The sequence below is a fragment of the Vicia villosa genome, linkage group LG1 (assembly GCF_029867415.1).
Source record: "Vicia villosa cultivar HV-30 ecotype Madison, WI linkage group LG1, Vvil1.0, whole genome shotgun sequence".
NCBI lineage: Eukaryota > Viridiplantae > Streptophyta > Magnoliopsida > Fabales > Fabaceae > Vicia > Vicia villosa.
The window spans coordinates 64,460,495-64,484,275 of record NC_081180.1 but is presented as its reverse complement, the minus strand read 5'-3'; the positions used below and the strand labels follow the sequence as shown (position 1 = coordinate 64,484,275).

Genomic DNA, 23,781 nt, shown 5'->3' with positions numbered 1-23,781 from the left:
TTGTATAAAAAATTATTTCATTTTATCTTAAAAGAATTTTCTAATAAATATTGATATTCAAATGTAATCAATTGAGTATAATTGTCATTAACATGTTTATTTTGAATAAAATTGAATAAGATAACATCTAAACTATAAATTTAACTTAATAATCTAATAATTATAATTAATTGTTCATCTAAATAATAATAAAAATAAAAAAAATAAAACGATGATGACAAAAAGAAATTTCAAAGGCAATATTCATGATGCAAAATAAAAATTGGACGAGTGAAAAGAGGATAAAGAAAATAGAATAAAATGTTAAATAAAAAGAACAAGATTAATGGCACTCAGAATGAGTAGGAGATTGTTTAATCAAATAAAATTATCATATGACAATAAATTCGATCATCACCGTGCCGGATACTATATCTCTAGAAATTTGAAAACATCAACAAAACATAATAGAAAACAAAAAAGTGAAGAGTGGTGTCCTCTCAGACAAATGCCTCGTTTAGTCCTCATGATTTTTTTGAATGGAAATTTCATCAGACTCGTCATCGTTATGATCATCACCAAGAACACCACATCTTACTCTTACTTCAAAAATAATCGATTCATTTAAAAAATAAAAGTTGAAAAGGCCAAAACATACAAATTAACGAAATCAAGAAAACGAAACAGAACACTGAGGCCAATAACGGCGGCCAAGCAAATGAGCAGCAGAAGAGTAAAAGTGATACTGAAGCTGAATCTCGATTTCAACTTATAGGCGAGCGTGTGTGGCTGTGAGAGGCGGATTAGGGTTTTACAATTTATCAATGTTTTAATGGGCCTGGTATAACATTCATTTGACCCGTTTTATGTTTCAATTTAGAGACGGTATCTATCAAACACCCCTATAGGTAAAATTCGCACCCCACATATCCAATAAAAAATACGATATATGTATGGGTGCATGTCGTTTTTTCCCACAAATAGCACACATTGTTTGTGGGTACCTGTTTAGATTTTTTTCTCGTAAAATTGATTGAATACCACGAATGGATAGTTTGTAAAGTAATGAAAGCAAATATAATGGCGAGGGGCGAGTTACCTTGGGACGCTGTAACCTGCCCGAGAGGGGTCTTGAGGCCACCTAGACCTTAGTCGCAGCTCTCCCGATCAGGCTTTGTTCGCATGAGCTCATTCCTATTATTCGTTTTCTAGTAGACATGAGAAATGAAGTGTCCCACTATAATGAATTTAGAGAAGAAGTTAAATAGGGTAACCACCTCCTCCATGATTCAAGGAAGGGTAATTTCCTTCCTTTGCCACATATCTAAGAGAATAGCAAGGATAAGCACTCTTGAGCCTAGACCTATAGAACATCTATAAATACCTCATCCAGAGTTTCTCACCACTATGTGGGAGAAAGCCCTATGTGCTGCCCAAATATTCTAAACATGTATAACAACCCTACAAACACACGACTACATTATTGTACTTTTTTTAGAAGTATAGTTTTATATGCTTGTTCATCATTTGTTGTCTCTGTTACATTATTTTGAGTTAATTCGACTATTTTATTTTATGTTGTAGTGAATTAGTTTTTTCTTGAGACTTTAACTTAACATTGCATATTACACGATAGTTAGCATTATATTATCGTAAAATGAACATAAATTAACGTAACCTAATATAACATGACCTAACATGAACATAATTTAATCTAACAAGACATTTAATCACTATTGATAGATGATTCGGGACTTTTCTTCACCTTCTAGATCTCGTAAGTTATGCATTCGTCTCAATTGGACCATTTGATTCGTAATGGTGAAATGTACTCCACATAACACTTAGATCTTCATCCTTCTCTTGCACGAGTTTACCGAACCTAATCTTCCCTTGATTATCAATCGAGGGTGAATGGTACAAGATCTTAACCAGCCTTTGATTGTTTGGGTAGCGCAAGATATTATCCAATTTAGATTTCAGGCCTACAAGAGGGGTGTCTTGTATGGCTGATAGTTGACTGTCATCAATTGATTTTATTGAACATTAATTGATGTTTTGATGTAATTTTAGTATAATATGTCTTGGTTTTAAGAGAAAAATGGGGAAAAAATTGAGAAGTTAAAGAAACATGGGAAAAGGAATTTTTATGAAGAATTTGTAAAGAAAAAATATAATCATTCCTTGAAAAATCATGTCCTAAATCATGGCACAATGTTTCATTAATACTTAAATCATGGCACGATGGAAAGGCATGGTGGTACGATTTATTCAATTTGCTTACACGCTTAAAAGGCATAAACATGGATTTTTATACGGGTTGGATTTTTAACACAGTGTTTTGACACCAAAAGGAAGAAGATTGAAGCTCTGGAAACGAAGGTTTGCATCATTGAAAGCCAAATTCTGACCTAGAATTCATGTATTATTTCTCTTCTTTTATACCTATGATTCCTACTAGTATTAGTATCTAATTTTCCAATGATAAGGACTAGGTAGATGAACCTATATGAACCTCTTGTAACATATGTCTAAGTCTTGTACTATTCTCACATTTTGATTATTTAGTAATTGTTATTTAGTTAATTTCAAATTTATTGCTTTATGTGTTGATAAGCTCATATAATGAACTTAAAATAATAGGTATTACTAACCCTAACTCTATGAATCAGGTCTAAATTAAGTGTTCAACTTAGTAATTGATTAGGAATAAAAAATTAAAAGTTTTGACTCAAGTTTTAACGCACCAAATATTTCATGTTTTAACTATCCTGCTGACCTAGGGGATTAAAGAGTTGAAGTGTAGAATAGTGAGTTATACACCAAGGAATTGAGTATAATGTTACACCCCAGTTTTCGTCTAATTATTTAATTTTATTAGTTTGAGTGTTTATAAGATTATATGTGTTTTACTTGAAATAATCGAATGATTGTCTTATGATATGTGGGGTGTAGAAATAAAAGGTGGAGTGCGTGGAGAATAGATGGGTTGAAAGAATTATTAGAATAATTATAAACAATGGTATTTTATTTCATTAAATAAAATGAAGGTAGAAATAAAATATTATTATAATAATTTATTATTTTATTATTTCATTAGTAAGGTTAAAATAATAAGAATAAAATTGGTTAAAAATATATTACACTAGTCTACCTCTCTTTTTCTCTCCTATTGTGTTTATAGTCCAAAATGTATTTTTTCACCTCCTGCCAAGAGAACTAATCTACTTAATATAAATCTAAGGTTGTCATGATGACAACCCTAGACACATGTCATGCTAATAGCTAATCTAACATGAACTCTCGACACATGGCATTCTCATAGCCACTCTAACATCAACCCTAATTATATTTTTTATAATTTTACATTAATAACTAATAATAATAATAATAATAATAAATAATAATAATAATATTGCACTAACTCTATTAAAAATAATAATAATAATAATAAATTAATAACTATTAACTAATATTAATAATAAAATATAATATTCCACTAAAACTATTAAAAATAATAACAATAATAATTACAATAATAATATCATCAACTATCACTTTTAAAAATAAAAATAATAATAATAATAATAATAAATGCTGTAAAAACTATAAAAAATCATTTAAAAAATATATCATTAATTATTTTTATATATTATTTGTATCATATTATTTATAAATTAATAACTATTAACTAATAATAATAATAATAATAAAATATAATATTCCACTAACACTATTAAAAATAATAATAATATAATCAACTATCAGTGTTAAAATAATCTACTTAATATAAATCTAAGGTTGTCATGATGACAACCCTAGACACATGTTATGCTAATAGCTAATCTAACATGAACCCTAGACACATGGCATTCTCATAGCCACTCTAACATCAACCCTAATTATATTTTTTATAATTTTACATTAATAACTAATAATCTACTTAATATAAATCTAAGGTTGTCATGATGACAACCCTAGACACATGTCATGCTAATAGCTAATCTAACATGAACCCTAGACACATGGCATTCTCATAGCCACTCTAACATCAACCCTAATTATATTTTTTTATAATTTTACATTAATAACTAATAATAATAATAATAATAATAATAATAAATAATAATAATATTGCACTAACTCTATTAATAATAATAATAATAATAATAATAAATTAATAACTATTAACTAATATTAAGTAGAAAAATATAATATTCCACTAAAACTATTAAAAATAATAACAATAATAATTATAATAATAATATCATCAACTATCACTTTTAAAAATAAAAATAATAATAATAATAATAATAATAATAATAATAATAATAATAATAAATGCTGTAAAAACTATAAAAAATCATTTAAAAAATATATCATTAATTATTTTTATATATTATTTGTATCATATTATTTATAAATTAATAACTATTAACTAATAATAATAATAATAAAATATAATATTCCACTAACACTATTAAAAATAATAATAATATAATCAACTATCAGTGTTAAAATAATCTACTTAATATAAATCTAAGGTTGTCATGATGACAACCCTAGACACATGTCATGCTAATAGCTAATCTAACATGAACCCTAGACACATGGCATTCTCATAGCCACTTTAACATCAACCCTAATTATATTTTTTATAATTTTACATTAATAACTAATAATAATAATAATATCTACTTAATATAAATCTAAGGTTGTCATGATGACAACCCTAGACACATGTCATGCTAATAGCTAATCTAACATGAACCCTAGACACATGGCATTCTCATAGCCACTCTAACATCAACCCTAATTATATTTTTTATAATTTTACATTAATAACTAATAATAATAATAATAATAATAAATAATAATAATATTGCACTAACTCTATTAATAATAATAATAATAATAATAATAATAATAATAATAATAAATTAATAACTATTAACTAATATTAATAATAAAATATAATATTCCACTAAAACTATTAAAAATAATAACAATAATAATTATAATAATAATATCATCAACTATCACTTTTAAAAATAAAAATAATAATAATAATAATAATAATAATAAATGCTGTAAAAACTATAAAAAATCATTTAAAAAATATATCATTAATTATTTTTATATATTATTTGTATCATATTATTTATAAATTAATAACTATTAACTAATAATAATAATAAAATATAATATTCCACTAACACTATTAAAAATAATAATAATATAATCAACTATCAGTGTTAAAATAATCTACTTAATATAAATCTAAGGTTGTCATGATGACAACCCTAGACACATGTCATGCTAATAGCTAATCTAACATGAACCCTAGACACATGGCATTCTCATAGCCACTTTAACATCAACCCTAATTATATTTTTTATAATTTTACATTAATAACTAATAATAATAATAATAAAAAATAATAATAATATTGCACTAACTCTATTAAAAATAATAATAATAATAATAAATTAATAACTATTAACTAATATTAATAATAAAATATAATATTCCACTAAAACTATTAAAAATAATAACAATAATAATCTACTTAATATAAATCTAAGGTTGTCATGATGACAACCCTAGACACATGTCATGCTAATAGCTAATCTAACATGAACCCTAGACACATGGCATTCTCATAGCCACTTTAACATCAACCCTAATTATATTTTTTATAATTTTACATTAATAACTAATAATAATAATAATAATAAAAAATAATAATAATAATATTGCACTAACTCTATTAAAAATAATAATAATAATAAATTAATAACTATTAACTAATATTAATAATAAAATATAATATTCCACTAAAACTATTAAAAATAATAACAATAATAATTACAATAATAATATCATCAACTATCACTTTTAAAAATAAAAATAATAATAATAATAATAATAAAAAATGCGGTAAAAACTATAAAAAATCATTTAAAAAATATATCATTAATTATTTTTATATATTATTTGTATCATATTATTTATAAATTAATAACTATTAACTAATAATAATAATAAAATATAATATTCCACTAACACTATTAAAAATAATAATAATATAATCAACTATCAGTGTTAAAATAATAATAATAATAATAATAATAATAATAATAATAATAATAATAATGATAATGTTGTAAAAACTATAAAAAAATGATTTAAAAAAATATATCATACGATTACTATTTTTATATGTGATTTGTATCATATAATTTATTTTTTAATCTCTAATAGAATATCTCAACAAAATATTAAATATGAAAGGCATTATTAATTTATTCAAATTTCTCATTTTTAATTTATTCGGTTAATCTATTTCATCTTTCCTATTCCATAACCACCTACCATTTATTAGACCTTTTATTCCATCGGTTATAAAATTCATTTGCACATTTAATTGATTTTCAATTTTATTCTTCAACTATCATTATTCATTTTAAGACGACATTTAATTCCGTTTCTTCAGTTACAAAATTTATTTACACATTCAATGGATTTTTATTTTATTCTTCTATTCTTTATTTTTCAATTCTATATATTCTGTCTCATCATTCATTTTACACATTCAATAGATTTTTATTTTATTCTTCCATTCTTTATTCTTCAATTCTATATATTCTGTCTCATCTTTCATAATTTTCATTATCCTATTTATTCTCATTCTAATTCTAATTGGGTTAGTCAAGCAGTAAGTACAAACATAGATTCGAGTCATATATTTCTTAAAGATATTATGTCAAACACTACTACTAAAGTTAGAATCAGTCAGACGTGGGATAATCTGAACATTACTAGAAAAAAGAATTAATTAGCACATATATGATCTTAATAGATAAAAAGGTACTCTTATTTCATCTATTCCTTTAATAAATTAGTTTTTGTTAATTTTTAATCTTTGCTTTTTAAATTTTAAATTTTGTAGATCAATTACATATCTGCAATGATACTAAGAAAGTTTTGAAAGAAGAGATAATTTATGTTATGGAAGGTTTTGAGGTGTTAAAGAATAAGACAAGATATCATGTTGTTGAAAATATTTCTTCAATGCTTTAACTATAAGGTGCTACAAAAGTGACTTCTCAAGAATGCGATTACAGAAAAATCTCTCGCTATATTTTTTAATTTGTTTGTTGTGTTACTTTTTAAACTTATATTTAATTTTATATATATATATATATATATATATATATATATATATATATATATATATATATATATATATATATATATATAATTGGATTTATCATTGATATAAACCCAATTGAAAAAAAAAACTGCTCATGGCAAAGTAGAAATATTAGTAATTATAGAAATTTGTCTTTTGGGTCTTTCTTTATCTTTCTAATTTTAAATATAGATAACTTTAGACAGTATAATTTAATTACTTTAAACCTTTTCAAATTTAAATTACATAGTTATCAAAAAAAAAAATTTGAATCACATGTGATCATAAAACAATTTTTTTAATTAGCAAAACCTAAGTGTGGATTGGGTAAGTGAGAATACGTTATTTATGAATTACTAATCATCAAACAACACATTCATTATTTCTTTTGGTTGCTAATATATTTCATATTTTGTATACTTTTTTTTCTCTCCATTGATTTTATACATTTATATGAATTTTTAAAAATATGTGATTACTTTGTTACAAGTATATATATAACGCTACTTGGTGTTTTATTATATGATTCATAAGACAATCTTAATAATAATATTTCTTAGTTACACTAATTTTTAAATATTTTTCGATTCTATTTCTTAAATATTAAAGCAATCACTTAAAATAGTATTACTTAATAATAAGTTTTAATTAATAAAATTGTGAGTTATAATTTTTAATAAAAATTATTCTCTTATTAATATTTATTATTTTGTATACAAATGTATAATTTGTCCATATCTTTGTAATGAATTGTCACAATATAATTTTTTAATATTTTTCGATTCTATTTCTTAAATATTAAAGCAGTCACTTAAAATAGTATTACTTAATAATAAGTTTTAATTAATAAAATTGTGAGTTATAATTTTTAATAAAAATTATTGTCTTATTAATATTTATTATTTTGCATACAAATGTATAATTTGTCCATATCTTTGTAATGAATTGTCATAATATTTATTTGTAAGTTACCATTGTAAGAGTCATCTATGATATTTTTAATTTTTAATTTAAATTTTTTTATTTTGTATAAATATGTATAATTGATACATATTTTAATAATTAATTGTGATAATATTAAGATACTCTAAGATCTTTAGAGTAAGAAAAGTGACTCTTAAATATTTTAATGGTAATTAAATTTAAAAGTTAATAATAATTTGAAAAACAAAAATTTAATTATTATAATAATAATATTAATTAAAAATGTCAATTTTGATATAGTATTTAAGAGTTTAGAATATGAAGAGTTCATATTAAATAATTAATAAAAATGATATTATAGAAGGATATAAAAGAAAAATATAATAACATAAAAAAAATGACACAGTAACAAAATATGTATTATAAATTATTTTATTAATGTTGATATTTATAGTTTAAATAATAAATGAATATCTGCAATGTTGATTGATATACTTTAATTATAATTACGATGGATTAATGTCTATTAAAAAGATATAACACAAATGAATTACTATTAATAATTTAAATAATAATAAATAGATAAAATATACGAAAATTACAACTAAAATATACTTAAAGTTCTTATGTGGGCAATATTATAATCAAATATAATATATTATTTAAATTCAATGGAAGATTGTCATGACGACAATCATAACCACGTGCTATCATGAGAACAATTCTTAAAAAAATTTCTAACATGTTATTTACTAATTTGACCCTAATAAAATTCATAATAATAATATAACATCCAATTTATTGAAATTTATAAAAAAAATTAAATTTTAAAAATTTTTAATATAATTTTGACCTAATTAATTAAATATTTCTACGAAATTAAAAAAAAAAGTTTCTTTCTTCTCCTAATTGAAAAAAAAATTATTTTTAATATAAATTAATAATTTATGTTTAGATAATACAAAATAATAATAAAAAATTAAAATAATATATTATAGAATATATAATTTCTTATAAATTTTAGAATTAAAATAAAAAAGCTCATTAAAAGAATTTAAAGTCAATCTATTCTATTTTATACAAAACAAAGTTTTTAATAAATTTTAGAATTAAAATTTAATAAAACTCATTAAAAATAACAATTTTAATTTATTCTTATTATTTCTCTTTTTTTCACTTTATGGCTATTAAAAAACATACAATTTATTGAAATTTATAACGTTTAAATATTATATTATATTTCATAGTATATTTTCTACAAAAAATTATGAAGAAAAATCATAAAAATATTAGAAAACTTAAATATTTTTATACTATATACATTGAATTTTTTAAAATTTCTATACTTTAATTATAATAATTTAGATATATTTTCATTTATTCTTACACTCAACATATTTCTGTATATTTAATTAAAAATGTAACTCTTAAATAACTTTTTTGCTATTTTTTATCATTGTTTTTATAATAAAAAAATTCAAAAGACGTGTTAAAATTAGAAATATGGATAGATAGTTACAATAAACATATATTAATTATAATAATGACAAAATTAAAGTTCTACATAAAACTATTATTATGTATAATTGTTATAATAAATTATATTGATAATAAAACGATACCTAATTAAATAGTTTTTATTGTGTATAGTATAATTGGGGATATTATTCATGATGGCAATTTTTGTTAATCTTTTCAATTTCTTTAAATAATAAAAAAAATTATTCACCAACTCATATGGAAGAAAATGAGATCTACTTTTTATTTTGTATTGATATTTAATTTTATTAATTTTTTTAGTTCTCATTTATTATTTTTTTATAATATAACATTATTAACGTAAATATGACATATCTTTCTAATTTAAAGAAAATAATCTAAAAAAAAGTATAATTTATTAAGATTTTTCATACTGTAAAATTTTATTTTGTATTTAACATAATTTTAAAGCATGTTCAATCATATAATTATAATTAACTATACTTAATCAAATATATTATTTCATTTAAAAAATTAAGGTAAAAATTTTTAAACAAACCCGTGCAACACACGGGCCAAAAATCTAGTTTTATAAAATTACATCAAGTTACACCAAGTTATCTTAAATTTAACAATGTGAACCCTTATTTATAGTGTCTTGACTTGCCATTCTCGCTAAGTGAGGCTACGATATTTCTTAACACACATACAGACTTCTTCATTAATAAATGCTAGCTTATTTTCAAGTAATCTTGGCCGCATTAACCTTGCTTAGCACGCCTCTAGCTCGCTTAGCGAGCAAACCCTTCCTTTGAGAGAAAGTAAAGTTCTTTCTCTTGGTGTTTGTAACATCACAAGGTGGAGTGCCTTTGTGATTGTGGTAGGAAGTTAAGAGAGTCTGGTGGACCGACATTAACGTTTCTAACATAGTGAAATCTCTCACGGGGCGTGAGGGTACTAGAGTACGCTTGTTTGTAAAGAGAGACCCGGATATATTATTGTGCAATTTACTTTACTGCATTTATTTTTCTGTTTATCACTTTTATTTATTAAACTAGAAAATTAAGTTATCGCTTCATTTGACATAAAACTAGTAAGCGTAAACTAGTAAATTCTCAAGGAAAAAGTTTGTTACTTTCTCAATAACATTTCTAAAAACCTAATTCATCCCCCTAAGTGCACTTTATATGATACTAACAAGACTATCTCACAACTAATTAAAAGATGAGAGTCTGTCTCAACCAAATATCAACATAAGGGACATGGAATCCTACTAGGTTATGAAATCACCCATCTTTTAGACAAGTTAACTTTATACGTGAGTCTATCTTGCATAAGTTTCTAGGAAAATATCAAGATCACTGAGCCTAACCACTCCAAATGAGGGTAAGAATTCAGCTATCTTATGAATGAGGAGCCGTTAAAATGGTCGAACTAACCCATTGGACAAGATAAACGGAGGTCACTGGAAAAGTACTCTCTCTAGAGTGCTTCCAGATCCACTTATCTCTTTTTATGGTAAGAATGACATCCCAAAGCAAAGATAAAAACTCTTAAAAAGGGTATTTCTCTTAGGAAGAAGGATCTCCGCCATTTAAGATTCCAAGTTAAGACCCCAAGACAACCACACTTATCTCTTCCATCAACCCATCTAACTGAAGAGAAATTGAAAACAAACCAGAAAACTTAGACTTTAAGGGGATGCTCCCTAACCAAGGTTCCTTCCAAACGTTCACACCTTCTTTATCGCCTCATCTCTAAATGTTTTTAAGATGATTATTAAACATCTATTACCGCCTCTAGATATAATAATTTTTTTTTGTAAAAATTAAATATTGTACGTTCTTTCGAGGAGTATCAATCCTCGTAGTTAAAGTAACTTTTTCCCTCCCCACCTTCATTTTAATATTCTCTTTAATCCTCACAATATTTTGTATCAAACAAGACACTTAGTTGTTCATTCTATGGATTATATAAGTCATTTAATAAAACTCGTTTTCTCTTTATTAATATAATTTTTAAGTTACTTTTCTTTAAATAATAATTAGTATCAATAATATGACGTGGTATTATGGATAATTATTCAACTATATTTATTTTCTAATCTTTAGAAGTTTGTTATATTGGTTTGTTATACTATTATTTATGTTGGCTTCAAGAATCCATTGATGTAATTCATTAGTGTATACTATATGATAATAATAATAATGTTTCAAATATCCACCGATATATTTGTTCACCCTAGTGTTGATGTAAAACCTTCATAATTGCCAAGTGACTATTATGTTCTCTAATATATATAACTTTTAGGATGAAATTACAATCAACTCTGCATTAACATATTGTCTAAAAAAAATTGTGAAGTTCAACTACACTAAGACTTCACCTTATTTTCCAGCAAAATATCACATTATTACCAACTATAGTAGTATACTATATGGTATAATAATGCATTTATAATTAATGGATAAACAATGCCCAAATTGGGTAAACTATGAGGAAGATAATGCCAAGAGTGTTAGATATTCCATGTCTTTGTGTGAAAGAATTTTTGAATCCACCTGTAGCTCTCACATGTTCTTGTAGCAAGTAACAACCAATTAAAAGATCAATTGCCACTCCAATCCAATTGTTCCTAAACTTTAGAGCAAACAAGTCTGGGGATACTACCACTAGAAGAATCATTGATCCTGGCATCTCCATCCAATCTGGAAAATGTTTATTGAAGAAAAGCCTCAACACGACCGCAACGAAAGCAATCCATTTTCCAACTTCTCCTCTGAATAATAAAAATGAAATTTCCACTTTAATATAAACCAGATATATTAATTATTCCATGAATCTAAAAAACATTTTTTCTTATATTAACGGCCAGAGGGAGTATTAGCAGTTACCTGAAAAAGTGAAATAAAGAACCAGGAAAACTGAAGAATATGTAAGGCACTAATAATGAAGTCAACATATTGCTTCTCCAGTTGGTGCGATCCAGAACCAGTAGATAACTGAAATCAACATTTGCTTACGTAAATAATCCGTCATATTATATATTTATAACTAAATTGAAAATCCTAGTTTGAACCGCGTGATTTGAATAATTTGATCTTACATAGCAGCAAAGGAAGCGATCCATCTAAGGAGAGACATGCCAAAACCTTTGCCTCCTAACATAGTCGCATCATTAAAAAGTTTCGTTGCTGCAAGTTTGAGTTCATTGAAATCAGAATCTATTAAATTAGCTACAACAGGTTCCGTTTTCGAGGTCAAATACTGCATTAAAATTCTCCCCATTGTATTCACGGTTGCAAAAACTAAAAAAGTTAGTTATATATGAACACAATGTATAGATATAAGTACAATGTTATGACAATGTACTAAGTGTTAAGGTTGTGTTTACGGAACTAGCAAGTGAAAAGGAGTTGATTGTGGAAGTTTAAAAGATGGTAATTGAGAAAGTGTTGATCGGTGGTTATTAAAAGTTTCATGAACCAATGGTAAGGGAATAAAATAATGCGAAGTTTCAGATCCGTTATTATTTTATTTCCACAGGTTTGCTAAGCTTTGACCATTTTTTGTGACGCATGTTTTCTTTCAGTTCCTAGTTCTATGCTCGTGTATAGTGACAAATGCTTATTAGTATCTCCACAATGATCTTTATTTTTAAATAGCCACGACGACATTTGGTTTTATACATTATGTGCTACAATATCAATTATTATTATTGGGGTAAATAAGTTGTTAAATATACCAAAAAATTAACAGAAATTGATGTGAAATATTGCATAGAAGTTTTTTTTTTTTGGGTGATTAAAAATACACGTGACAATGTCATTATATTAAAGATGCCAACATAGCATAATATCATGTGTCAATTTTTAAAATCATTTTATATTATTAACATTAATTAACTATATAACGATGGTAAATTCTTCGACGAATATCATATTTAAACTTATAGATGATCATTAATTCAGTCTTTAAATCGATCATTAATTTAAACAATTTTTTTAATAATTTTTTTTATCCTAAACAATTATATATAAGGACATAAACTTTGTTTTTTTTCATGTTTTTCTGCAGCAAGTCTATTACATTATAAGTAACTTTTTTAGAAATATTGGATTTTTTTTTGAAGTGGGATAAATTAAATATGAATTTTTTAAGCGTCAATTTTTCATGAAACTGAAACAACAATTTTGAACGAACTTTTTGCACGAACTTACCTCATAATACATATAAAGGGTCTTCAAGGTTTCATGTCATTTTTTAAAAAGTCTTGATTTATTTTGATTTTTCGATCGAAACAAATATAAATATATTTTTTCAAGAGGTGGAAACAAATAAAAATAAATTAAGGTATCCCATAAAGCTATGAAACTCTGCATTTTCTCTCTATTTGTTGTCAGAGAAATTCCTACAAGAAACAAGATAAAAATATGATGCGTAGACATATAGTTTCGTTGTTTTCTTCCTCTTAAAACAATAGAGTGAGACATTGCTAGAATGCTATTAAACTTTGTACTGCTTTTTAATTGTTGTAATAGAAATCTATAAAAAAAATTAGATTAAAATTTGATGTGTAGGTCTATGTTTATTTTGTTTATGCTTGTAGAAAAAACTTTATTTATGTGTTAAGTATTAAAAAAATCAACACAAATCGGGATTTATTTAGAATGCCACAAAATTTTGCAGATTATTTTTATGTGTTAGGAGGGAAGCCCATGCAAAACAGTTATTTCAAAATTCAATCATAGGTCAAAGTTTGTATTGTTTCCATTTAATAAAAAAATCGACGCTTAAAAATTCATATTTTAATTCATCCCCATAAAAAAAATCAATTTTTGTGAGAGATGCTTATAATACAATAAACTTTCATGTAAAAGATGATTAAAAAAATTTGAAGTTCTGGTCATATAAGCATCTCCTTAGGATTGAAAATATTCAAGAAAGATGTTTTAAATTAGTGATATATTTAGAGATTGAATTAGCGAATATTTTTGGATTTATAATAATGTTCATCTTAGGGAAGAATTTAGCAACAAATTTATTGTCGTTACTATATTAATATAAATAATATAAATGGTAGTCCCGCTTAAGGGTAAATAGAAATCTATTACCTTGCACTTTTACAAAATTTATACTTAATAGTTTATCAATACACAAAATGAAACTACAGCAATTAGCAATCATTGGAACTGAGAGTGAAGGTTCTCTTGTCAACTAAAACCAAGATAACATAGATAACACATCTATAAATTAGCGCCTTTATTTATCCATAAACAAATTAATAAACCTGCTATCTCATTTTTCTTGAGAACTGAGATAATATAGCTATAAGAACCTCGCTTTGAATCCCCGTTTTTGCATTTAAAACTTTGTTATCAATAAACAAGAATAGACAATAATAGAAAAAAGAAATATTCCCTTGATAATAATAGTAAAAAAATAACACAACAAAGAAAACTACTTAACAAATTCAAACTTCTCAGTCCACTCAACTTCAACTTTACCCCTAACTATCCCTAACTTATGGAAAAGTTTAGAAAGAACTCTTACATAAGGTATGAGGAAAGTCGTTTCCTCCCGAGAAGTATTTATCATTTCCTTCAAGAAGTTGAAAATTACAATAGAAAGATTAACTATCATGTTGTAGATGAGGAATAACAAGAGATACTTGTCATACCAAGTAAGCGTTTCCAAGTCTTTCTCTCTTGGGCGGAGATTTGCCATGAGAAGTTGAAACCAAAATTTTGCAATACGGAGTAGAGAAGTAGGACTTGAGAGGTTATTTTTTTTGGCATAAATTCGGTGAAGTTGGATTGAGTAGACATTGTTATTTTCAAAGTGTTCAACACAATAACCTGTCTCTAGACAGTTGATTGTCATTGCAATCAGTGATGGAGTAATGAAGAAATGAAAGCCATTGGCTTAAAAGGCGCTAGTTTTTGTAAATAATAAAAGTGCAGAAGTTGGAGTTCAAACCCATGCCATAATCAACCCTTTACCTTGGTGATTTAAAAATTGAGGTGTTAAGTCATTACTTTTCATGACGCCCTTTTTTACCTCGATTCTTTTTCCAAGGTAAAATGCAATTCACGTCCAATGTTAGAAGTGCTTTTGGTAGTAGTGTGGTTTGAAAGGATAAGAACGAGACACTAGAAGACAAAAGCCATTACATAGTACGAACACTAACTCACCATACTGCCATAAGGACAACAACATCTGCTTGTCTGTGTCAGCAGATTCCCACGCTGCACTTTGTTTCTCACTATTGTCTGTTGCTGATTCCACTATTATACGAATGGGAAGAAATAGAGAGAATGTTACTGATTCTCTTGTGGTCCTGATTTGATATTTATTCTCAAGCCCATGATCCAAGACAATGTGCAAAACCTTAGCTATAGCAATTATAAAACAACTCTTGGTAATATGAAAAAGAGTTCAACATTGGTAGAGAAAAACACTTATAAGAAACCAGCGAAGAGAATGAGTAGAGTGAAAATGGAGATTCTTCTTCTCATTACCTCAAGTGCCTACTGCTGATATATGACATGACATAAGCTCTCTCTTGGTGATTAACCATTGAAAGAAAACGAAGAAGTTTCTCTTAGATTGTTATTTCTTTTTCACTATGTGTTTGAGAATGATTAGCTTAAGAACTAATATTGTTGCATGTAATCAGCTCATTATGAGCTAAACCTTTTATGTGGACCAATAAAAAGTTAATATTATGTAGTCTTTATGATTAAATGATGTGTTGTTAATGCTTTGTTTTATCATCTTTTAAACTGTTATAAATTTGTTTTATTGATCAACATGAAAAAAGATACAAGCTTGTTGTTGTGAGAGATCCAAAAACAAGTAGACTTCATGATAAGAGTGATTGAAAATAGTATGATAGAGATATTCACTAGATTATCTACTCAGAGATAAATAACTACAATCATAAAGGACCTTTAGAATAAAAACGACATGCTTTAGGGTTATAAGCAAGACTTAGAGATTTGTTCTCTTGCCCTGATGTATACGTTTTTAATGATGTAAAGATACGCCCTTAGATCACTTTCTGACCTTTCCTGGCATCACACAACACATCATGCACACATAAATAACAAACTTATATTGATGGATCATTGTCCAACATGCTCTTAATTACTGAACTCATTTACTTTCATAAAACTATTCTAACCTTTGTTTGCTCTAAACTGAACCTATGACAACCATAAACTATTTTTACCCTGCTTATGCTTATTTATAATAGATAGTTCTTTACAAAATTAATCTAAGTTACTTTCCATTCCCCGTGCGATTGAAATCCTTACTATTATATCACTTGCTACTTAAAACATACATGTATAATTGCATGTGACATCGCACGTTATCAAGCAACTTAAGGACTCCTCACTTCAATGACATTAAATACTCAAGCAATTATGATGAAATTAATCTACTTAAAGCAAATACATATATTATGGAAGAATATGAACAAAAATATAAGAGGTTTTATGCAAATATAGGTCATCATCCCTTAGAATTTCAAATAGGTGATCAAGTCCCCGTAAAGCTCCAATCGTATAGACATACAATTCGTTAAAATTAGAAGTTGGGCTTACAAAATTTTGGACTTTTTCTTAGTGTTATCCATAATGGTGCCATGATTTACAAGGTTAAAGTTATCTTAAAAGGAGAAAATCACCTTGTTTTCCATGGCTCACAATTAAAGTCGTTTCGTGGTACGAGCACACCTCATTACGTTCCAATATCTCTTTTTAGTACCGAGTTTGGCCTAGTGGTTGGTGCAACCAAACCTAATTTTGGAGCGTTACACCATCATTCAAGGCTCTCAACCTGTGCATCAAATCCATGTCAAATTTCGTGTGACTTAAATGCGAAACATGCGATATGAGAAAAATTGTATGAGTTCATTTTGGACTATCTCAACTTCAACCTTGAAGAAAGGTTATTGTTAATGGAGGAAGTATTGTATGGACTCCACACTTCAATGACCACAAGTACTCAAGCAAATGTGAGGAAATCATTTCAATTAAAGCATATACACATATTATGGAAGAAAATGACCAACGATGAAAGAATTTTTATGCAGATAAAACGCTTCGTCCCTTAGAATTTTAAATATGTGATTAGATCCTTGTAAACCTCCAGTCGTAAAGACAAATCTCTATTGCATTTTGTTAAAATCAGAAGTTGGGTTTACAGTATTTTAGACCTCTAACTATTGTTATTTGCAATGATACCATGACTTACAAGGTTAAACCTCTCTCCAAGAAGAAAAGTCAATGTGCTTTTCATGGCTCGCAATCAAAGTCATTCTATGGTACAAGCGCACCTCCTTACGCTCCAATGTCTCTTTTTAGTATTTAGCTTGGCCCAGTGCTGCAACCATATATGATTTTGGAGCGTCACACTATTATTCAAGGCTTTTAACTCGTGCGTTAAATCCGTGTCAAATTATGTGTAACTTAAATGAGCAACATGCTACATGAAAGAATTTGCATGAGTTCATTTTGAACTATCTCAACTTCAACTTTAAAGACAAAATTGTTGTTAATGGTGAAAGTATTGTAAGGACTTCATACCTAAATGTCATAAATCAATATAGTTAGAGCAAATATATATATATATATATATATATATATATATATATATATATATATATATATATATATATATATATATATATATATATGGACGAATGGATTATATAACTAAACGAGGCTATTCATTGGAGGCGAAATATATAATGTCCCTTGTGAGAAGCTTTTATCTGTTACTTCGTTGAAACTTTATAGATCACTAGTAGGGTTGATCATGGTATAGTTCATTAAGAAAACCAAACTGTACCGAACTGAACCATAATAAAAGATTGTAAGAATCGAGCCAAACTGTTTAAATTTGTTAAGAACTGAACTGACCCAAATAATTTGGTTCAGTATACCGGTTCTTAATTCTGAACCGTACCAAACTATTAGTAACCACTTTTTAAGAGAACCACTTGTATAATGAATAAACCATATTATATTTTTATTGAATTTTTTAATAAAAAATCATTTAAAACTATTTTTGTAAGTAATTTTTTACCACTAATATATAAATTTATTTAAAAAATTAAAAATCATGTAAAATAAAATATTAATAGACGTAATATTATTTATATAGATTAATTTTTTAGACAAATTAATCAATTTCAATTTCGGTGCATCTACCGAAACTGAACTGCTATTGCTATTGGATACAGTATCTCTGCTTCCTTGTAAATTTCATTGGGAGCTTTAACAAATGCAAGAGAAGGACCAGTAAAATTTACATGAAAAATAATTTATCTTTCAGTTTATTTTTTTACCATACTACCATATATAAGAAATTTAATACTATTACTATTAAAAATTAATTTTTTATAAAATTAATTTTTATATTTAAAATAAACTTCAATGTTAAAAAGTTAATTTGGAGAAAATATGATGAACTAAAGTTCCAAGCAGTAATATCATATTATAAATATGATTAGTTAATAGTGGTTCAATTCAGTAAACTTTAGTTCGATTAATGGTTCGGTTTGGTTATTGAACTGTTTGACAAACATTAGTTCGGTTCATAAACCAATGAGAATAGTTAAATTTTTTAACAACGATTCGGTTTAATTCTGTGGTTCAGTACTGTTCTATAGATTTTTTGACCAACCCTAATCACCGGTGCTCCTAAGTTCATACACTAGGAGAGTTATTCCTTTAATTTGATTAGTAATAAGAAAGTGATCCTTTATTCCATTTATTTGAATCATGACATTTTCCCCCTGCTCCCTAAAACCTAATCACAGAAAGGCTAATGTTGCTAAGATATGGAAGCAATGCAACAATTCTTCCGGCATCAAACTCATAAAGCGTAGTAGAAGAAACCTTTCTTGCTGTTTCTGCGGTTCATGATTAATCACCATGTGTGCTTTCAGTTTAGAAAAAGCACTTTGATGTATCCCCATCTTTTACTAGAAGCAAGAATGAGTGTGATTCAGCAATGTACCAAACAACAAAAATCACATAAACCTCGAACAAAAAGCATCTAAAACTTCCATCACCAATTATCTGTCTCCACCATGCCACCCACTATAATTCATTTTCTATAATTTCATGTCTTGTGCTTCTCACCACATCACCATCACTTTAAAAGCTGGGTCACCCCGACATTTCAAACCTAGTCGTCCCAATAATTGCCGCACAGGAGTCAAACACTCCCTCACAAATTATAATCGTGTTTTTACTTTCAGATTTAACAACTTAACTATGATGATTAACTATAATAAAGTAAAATTATGATGGTGATAAATTAAAATTTTATGTAGAAGATTAAAAAGAAAGGGTAAAATGAACAATTACAAGTGGGACCCGTATCAGCTTTACTCTACCAACTACAATGATCCTCACGCGAGAAATTGAGCGTGGTGCTTATTCATGATGAGAATGCTGTTGTTGCTGCTGCGAGTTGCGTTGTCGTCCCTTGCGCGTATCAACAACCGCCGATTGATGCGAGTCACAAACCTGAGTTTTAAACTTGCAACCGAGTTTCTTCCCCAGCGACGCCCTCCAGCCACCGCCGTGTGTGGCGGGCTTTTCAATCTTCTCAATCACTTTTTTCATCGAGGAACACTCACGTTCCAGCTGATGCACTCGCGTCCTCATGCTATCCATATCCAAGCGCAATACCTGATTCTCCCTCACCGTTACACGCCACGTGCTGTTCTCTTCCTGCACGTGCTCTGATTCTAACGTTAACCGTAATGGTTCTCCTCCTCCGTCTTCCTCTTCGCGTTCCAGTGCTGCCGATTGACGCCCTATATCCGTACCTGTCTCCGCCGCTATCAGCGTCTCGGCGATGGCGTGACGAAGCTGTAACTGCTCGAAGAAAAGTACTTGAACCACCGCGCGTAGTGGAAGTCTCTCGTTTTGCGCAGCGTGTGTGCATGCTTCTAGCGTTAGCTTCTGGCAGTCTAGTAATCCGCAAATCTTCTCCCTATCCGATTCCGAAACCCATGGATGTGCCTGCAATATTGCAATTAACACAATGAATCTGAATATTCGGTTTCTCAAAATGTAAAATGAAAATTAGGAACTGAAATTGAATGATACCTTGAGATACACATCAACGGCACGGTAGAGACCGTCGTCGAAGAGTCTTGCTTGATCTGGAAGAGATATTGCGAATTTGTAGAATCTCTCTGGCTTGAGATTCGCGTCTGAAGCAATTTCAGAGAGATATCCGTCTATGAGTTTTCCGACGAGCATCATCGCCGGAGTCCTCGCAGCGGATTCGCCGCCTTCGATTACCTCTGCGACTGTTTCAACGGCGGCGTTTCTCGCTTCGAAGCCATTCAGAAAATGAGATAAAATCCTCTCTACGCAATCAACATCGTAAAGCGTTTCGTTCAGATACGAATAACTCGGTACGAGAAGATCATCGAGTGTGGCTTCTTCAAGCTGTAACCCTATCTTCTTCTCTAAAGAGTTTCTACATGCTTCAGAAGCGTTCAGTATGTTCGCGGTTCGCAGCAATCCGAATAGAAACCTCGTCGCCGTGGACGAATTCAAATTCTTCTCATGAGGAAGATTCGAAACAACTGTTTCCAGAATCTCTTTCTGCTCCGTCTCTGATAAAACCGACGAGGACGACGATAACGGCTTCCGACTCGATCTTGAAACACCAGGAATGTACTTCTTAGCGTAATACATTACGCAGGTTTCAATAATCTCAGGGTTAAGCTCTGCATCTCTCATCGCGAGAATCAATCGCTTGAACAGAGGCAAACGCAGAAGCGCCAGATCTTCAAACCAAGACTCTCCGGCACCACCGTTTCTTCTTCCGGCAGCATCAATTCCATTCCAAAGAATCTGTTTAGACGCAGACGCAATGGCTTCACTTACCGGCCAACCAAATAACGCAGGATCCGCCGTCGAAGCTCTGGTGATAACCGAATCGATGCACCTCTCCGTGATTCCCAAATCGTCCGCCATTGGAAACACCCGCTCGCAGGATTTTAGGGTTTTGATTGAGTTGCCGAGGCTCTTGAGCACGTTCTGTGAGATGAACTTCTCTGTTTTGGAGATGAGATTATCCTCGGAGTAATCTTCTGTCATATCAAGAAACTCACCGGCGCAACGGAGCGAAGCTACATTGGACGGTGACAGTTCCATTTTAACACCGTAACAGAATTTAGCCGCCATCTCAAACGCCTCAGAGCCGCCAGGGAAATCAGTAAACGTCACATGACACTGTTCCTCCACGATTTCATCATCTTCTTCTTCCTGTGGGACGGTAGAATGCGTTATTGCTTCCGCTTCTTGCTGGGTTATCAGGTCATGAAGCTTTCTACTCTTTGACATCAGAGGAAACTGAAATTGTAAATTGTAGCTACTCTAGTTAGAAATAACCCAAGTTTTTGTGTATATATTTTCAATTGCATAAAACAAAATTGATTAGTTTTGTATATTGTTAGACTTACCTTGTGGAGATGAAAGGTCATGTCATCCACTTCAACCACAATGTCACTTGGTAATCCAGTTGTGCAGAACCATGCCTGTCCTTTGGAGCTAGGTTGTTTTTCAGATGATGACATTTTTTCTCTGTAAGTTATATATGATTCTTTCTTCTCTAGGAATCTCAAACTAGGTTAGTGAAAAGTCAGATCCATGAATATCACAAGGATAGTAAAACTTTCAGTTAGAACTGGAGACACTGGAAATATTATGTGGGGGTGGATAGTACTCAGAATTATGATAGTCTTGAAGAGGTGAAATGGACTTGACTTGTACTACTAGTACTCAGCAATTCAATATCAATTGGAAAAAAGAGGAATAGAAGAGGAGAATGAAAGAAATTGTTTGTTTGTTCTTTATGCTGAGGTTTTTATGAAACAAAACAAAGGAAGAAATTATACTTTAAGAAAAAGGAAAGTAATAATAATAAAAAGTTATTATAAAAAATAAAAAAGCGGTAAAACAGAATGGAATCCACAAACTCAAAGAGGACAAATGAACCTTGATCAAAATTCTTAAAAGGGGTCAAATTGGAACGTTTTTCCTCCCTTTACCAAACCTTATATCCTTTTTTATTTTCTATGAATCAAATCAGAATCTCATACCCACCTACTAGTACTCTCTATTAGGGCAAATACATTTCAACAAAAAGAAGGGGCCTTTGATGATTTTTCTTCTTTAAACCCTTGAAAAGCCAATAATAACCTCTATTAGCCCATATGTCATATTTGCATTGCTTGCCAACCAGTTTACTACACTTGCGTAAATTATGGAGTATTTTAAAATGGAATTCTCAATTCATGACCTATTGACTGGCTCCACTTAAAATAATTTATTATCGCTATCAATTAACGATATATTACAATGAATAGGTGAGACAATATCTCACTTAAGCTTGTTAACCAATGTAATATATAATTATTAATGATAATTCATAATTGTCTTCACTAGAGCATAAAATTCATGAAGTCATTTCCTATTTTAGTACTAAAAATTAAATAAATATAATTATTAATTAATGTGATTAGCAATTTACTAGTACAAGTTAGCTGTCATTGATAGAGAATATATCATTCTAGCACCGTTTGAAAATGTATTTGGGAAGAGCCTAAACTACGAGCAATATTTTTAGTAGTTAGATGTAGCTAAATGGATTGAAAACTTGCTATAAGTAGCACATGGTATATTAAAGATAGTTGCTTGAAATTAATCACCAAATCAATTCTGTTTTGATTTTCAAATTTTTGAATTTATCAGCTCTGGTCGCCTTGGATCCTTCTTTTCGAAATGTAATAGTACTACTCTTGGAACAAAAAGATTTTGTTTAAAATAAAATACACAAGAAAAAGTTATCTTCATTTATGTTGGTATAGCTACCCTCATTACTCTTACCTTAGAATTTATGACTGCCATTAATGTATAGACAGCTATTGTAAGGTACATTATTCCATTCACAAGTTCAAAGTGAATGGAGGGTATTTTTCAAGTTTTCAAATTGAGACAGTTGAAAATAATGTGAAGAAAAAAAAGAAAAAAACAAATGTTTGGGGCGATAGTCCAAAAAGAAAAGTCTCAAGCGTGGGAGAAAAAACTTGAGGAAAAGGTCAAAAATAGGCCCCCTTACTCCATGACCATAGTATGTAGTATATGGGTTTTATATGCTT

At 28.4% G+C, this 23,781-nt stretch overlaps 2 protein-coding genes and 1 non-coding gene across 3 annotated transcripts; all 3 read right to left on the bottom strand.

Annotated features, from left to right (window-relative positions):
- Positions 1–474: 474 nt before the first annotated feature.
- On the bottom strand, positions 475–563 carry LOC131645574 (small nucleolar RNA SNOR75). The gene has a single exon (XR_009297175.1). It is a non-coding gene; the product is annotated as a small nucleolar RNA SNOR75 (small nucleolar RNA).
- An 11,475-nt stretch (positions 564–12,038) lies between these two features.
- On the bottom strand, positions 12,039–12,966 carry LOC131607971 (cold-regulated 413 plasma membrane protein 2-like). The gene is made up of 3 exons (XM_058879915.1): positions 12,685–12,966; positions 12,473–12,580; positions 12,039–12,357 (listed from the first exon to the last, which is right to left on the bottom strand). Exons 1-3 carry the CDS (start codon positions 12,864–12,866, stop codon positions 12,039–12,041), a joined length of 609 nt encoding a protein of 202 aa, XP_058735898.1. The 5' UTR covers positions 12,867–12,966.
- Positions 12,967–19,336: 6,370 nt separating this feature from the next.
- LOC131639821 (BTB/POZ domain-containing protein At5g66560-like) lies at positions 19,337–22,859 on the bottom strand. Its single transcript, XM_058910272.1, has 3 exons — positions 22,084–22,859; positions 20,714–21,973; positions 19,337–20,626 (listed from the first exon to the last, which is right to left on the bottom strand). The coding sequence occupies exons 1-3, from the start codon at positions 22,195–22,197 to the stop codon at positions 20,033–20,035; spliced, it is 1,968 nt and encodes a 655-aa protein (XP_058766255.1). The 5' UTR covers positions 22,198–22,859; the 3' UTR covers positions 19,337–20,032.
- Positions 22,860–23,781: the final 922 nt, after the last annotated feature.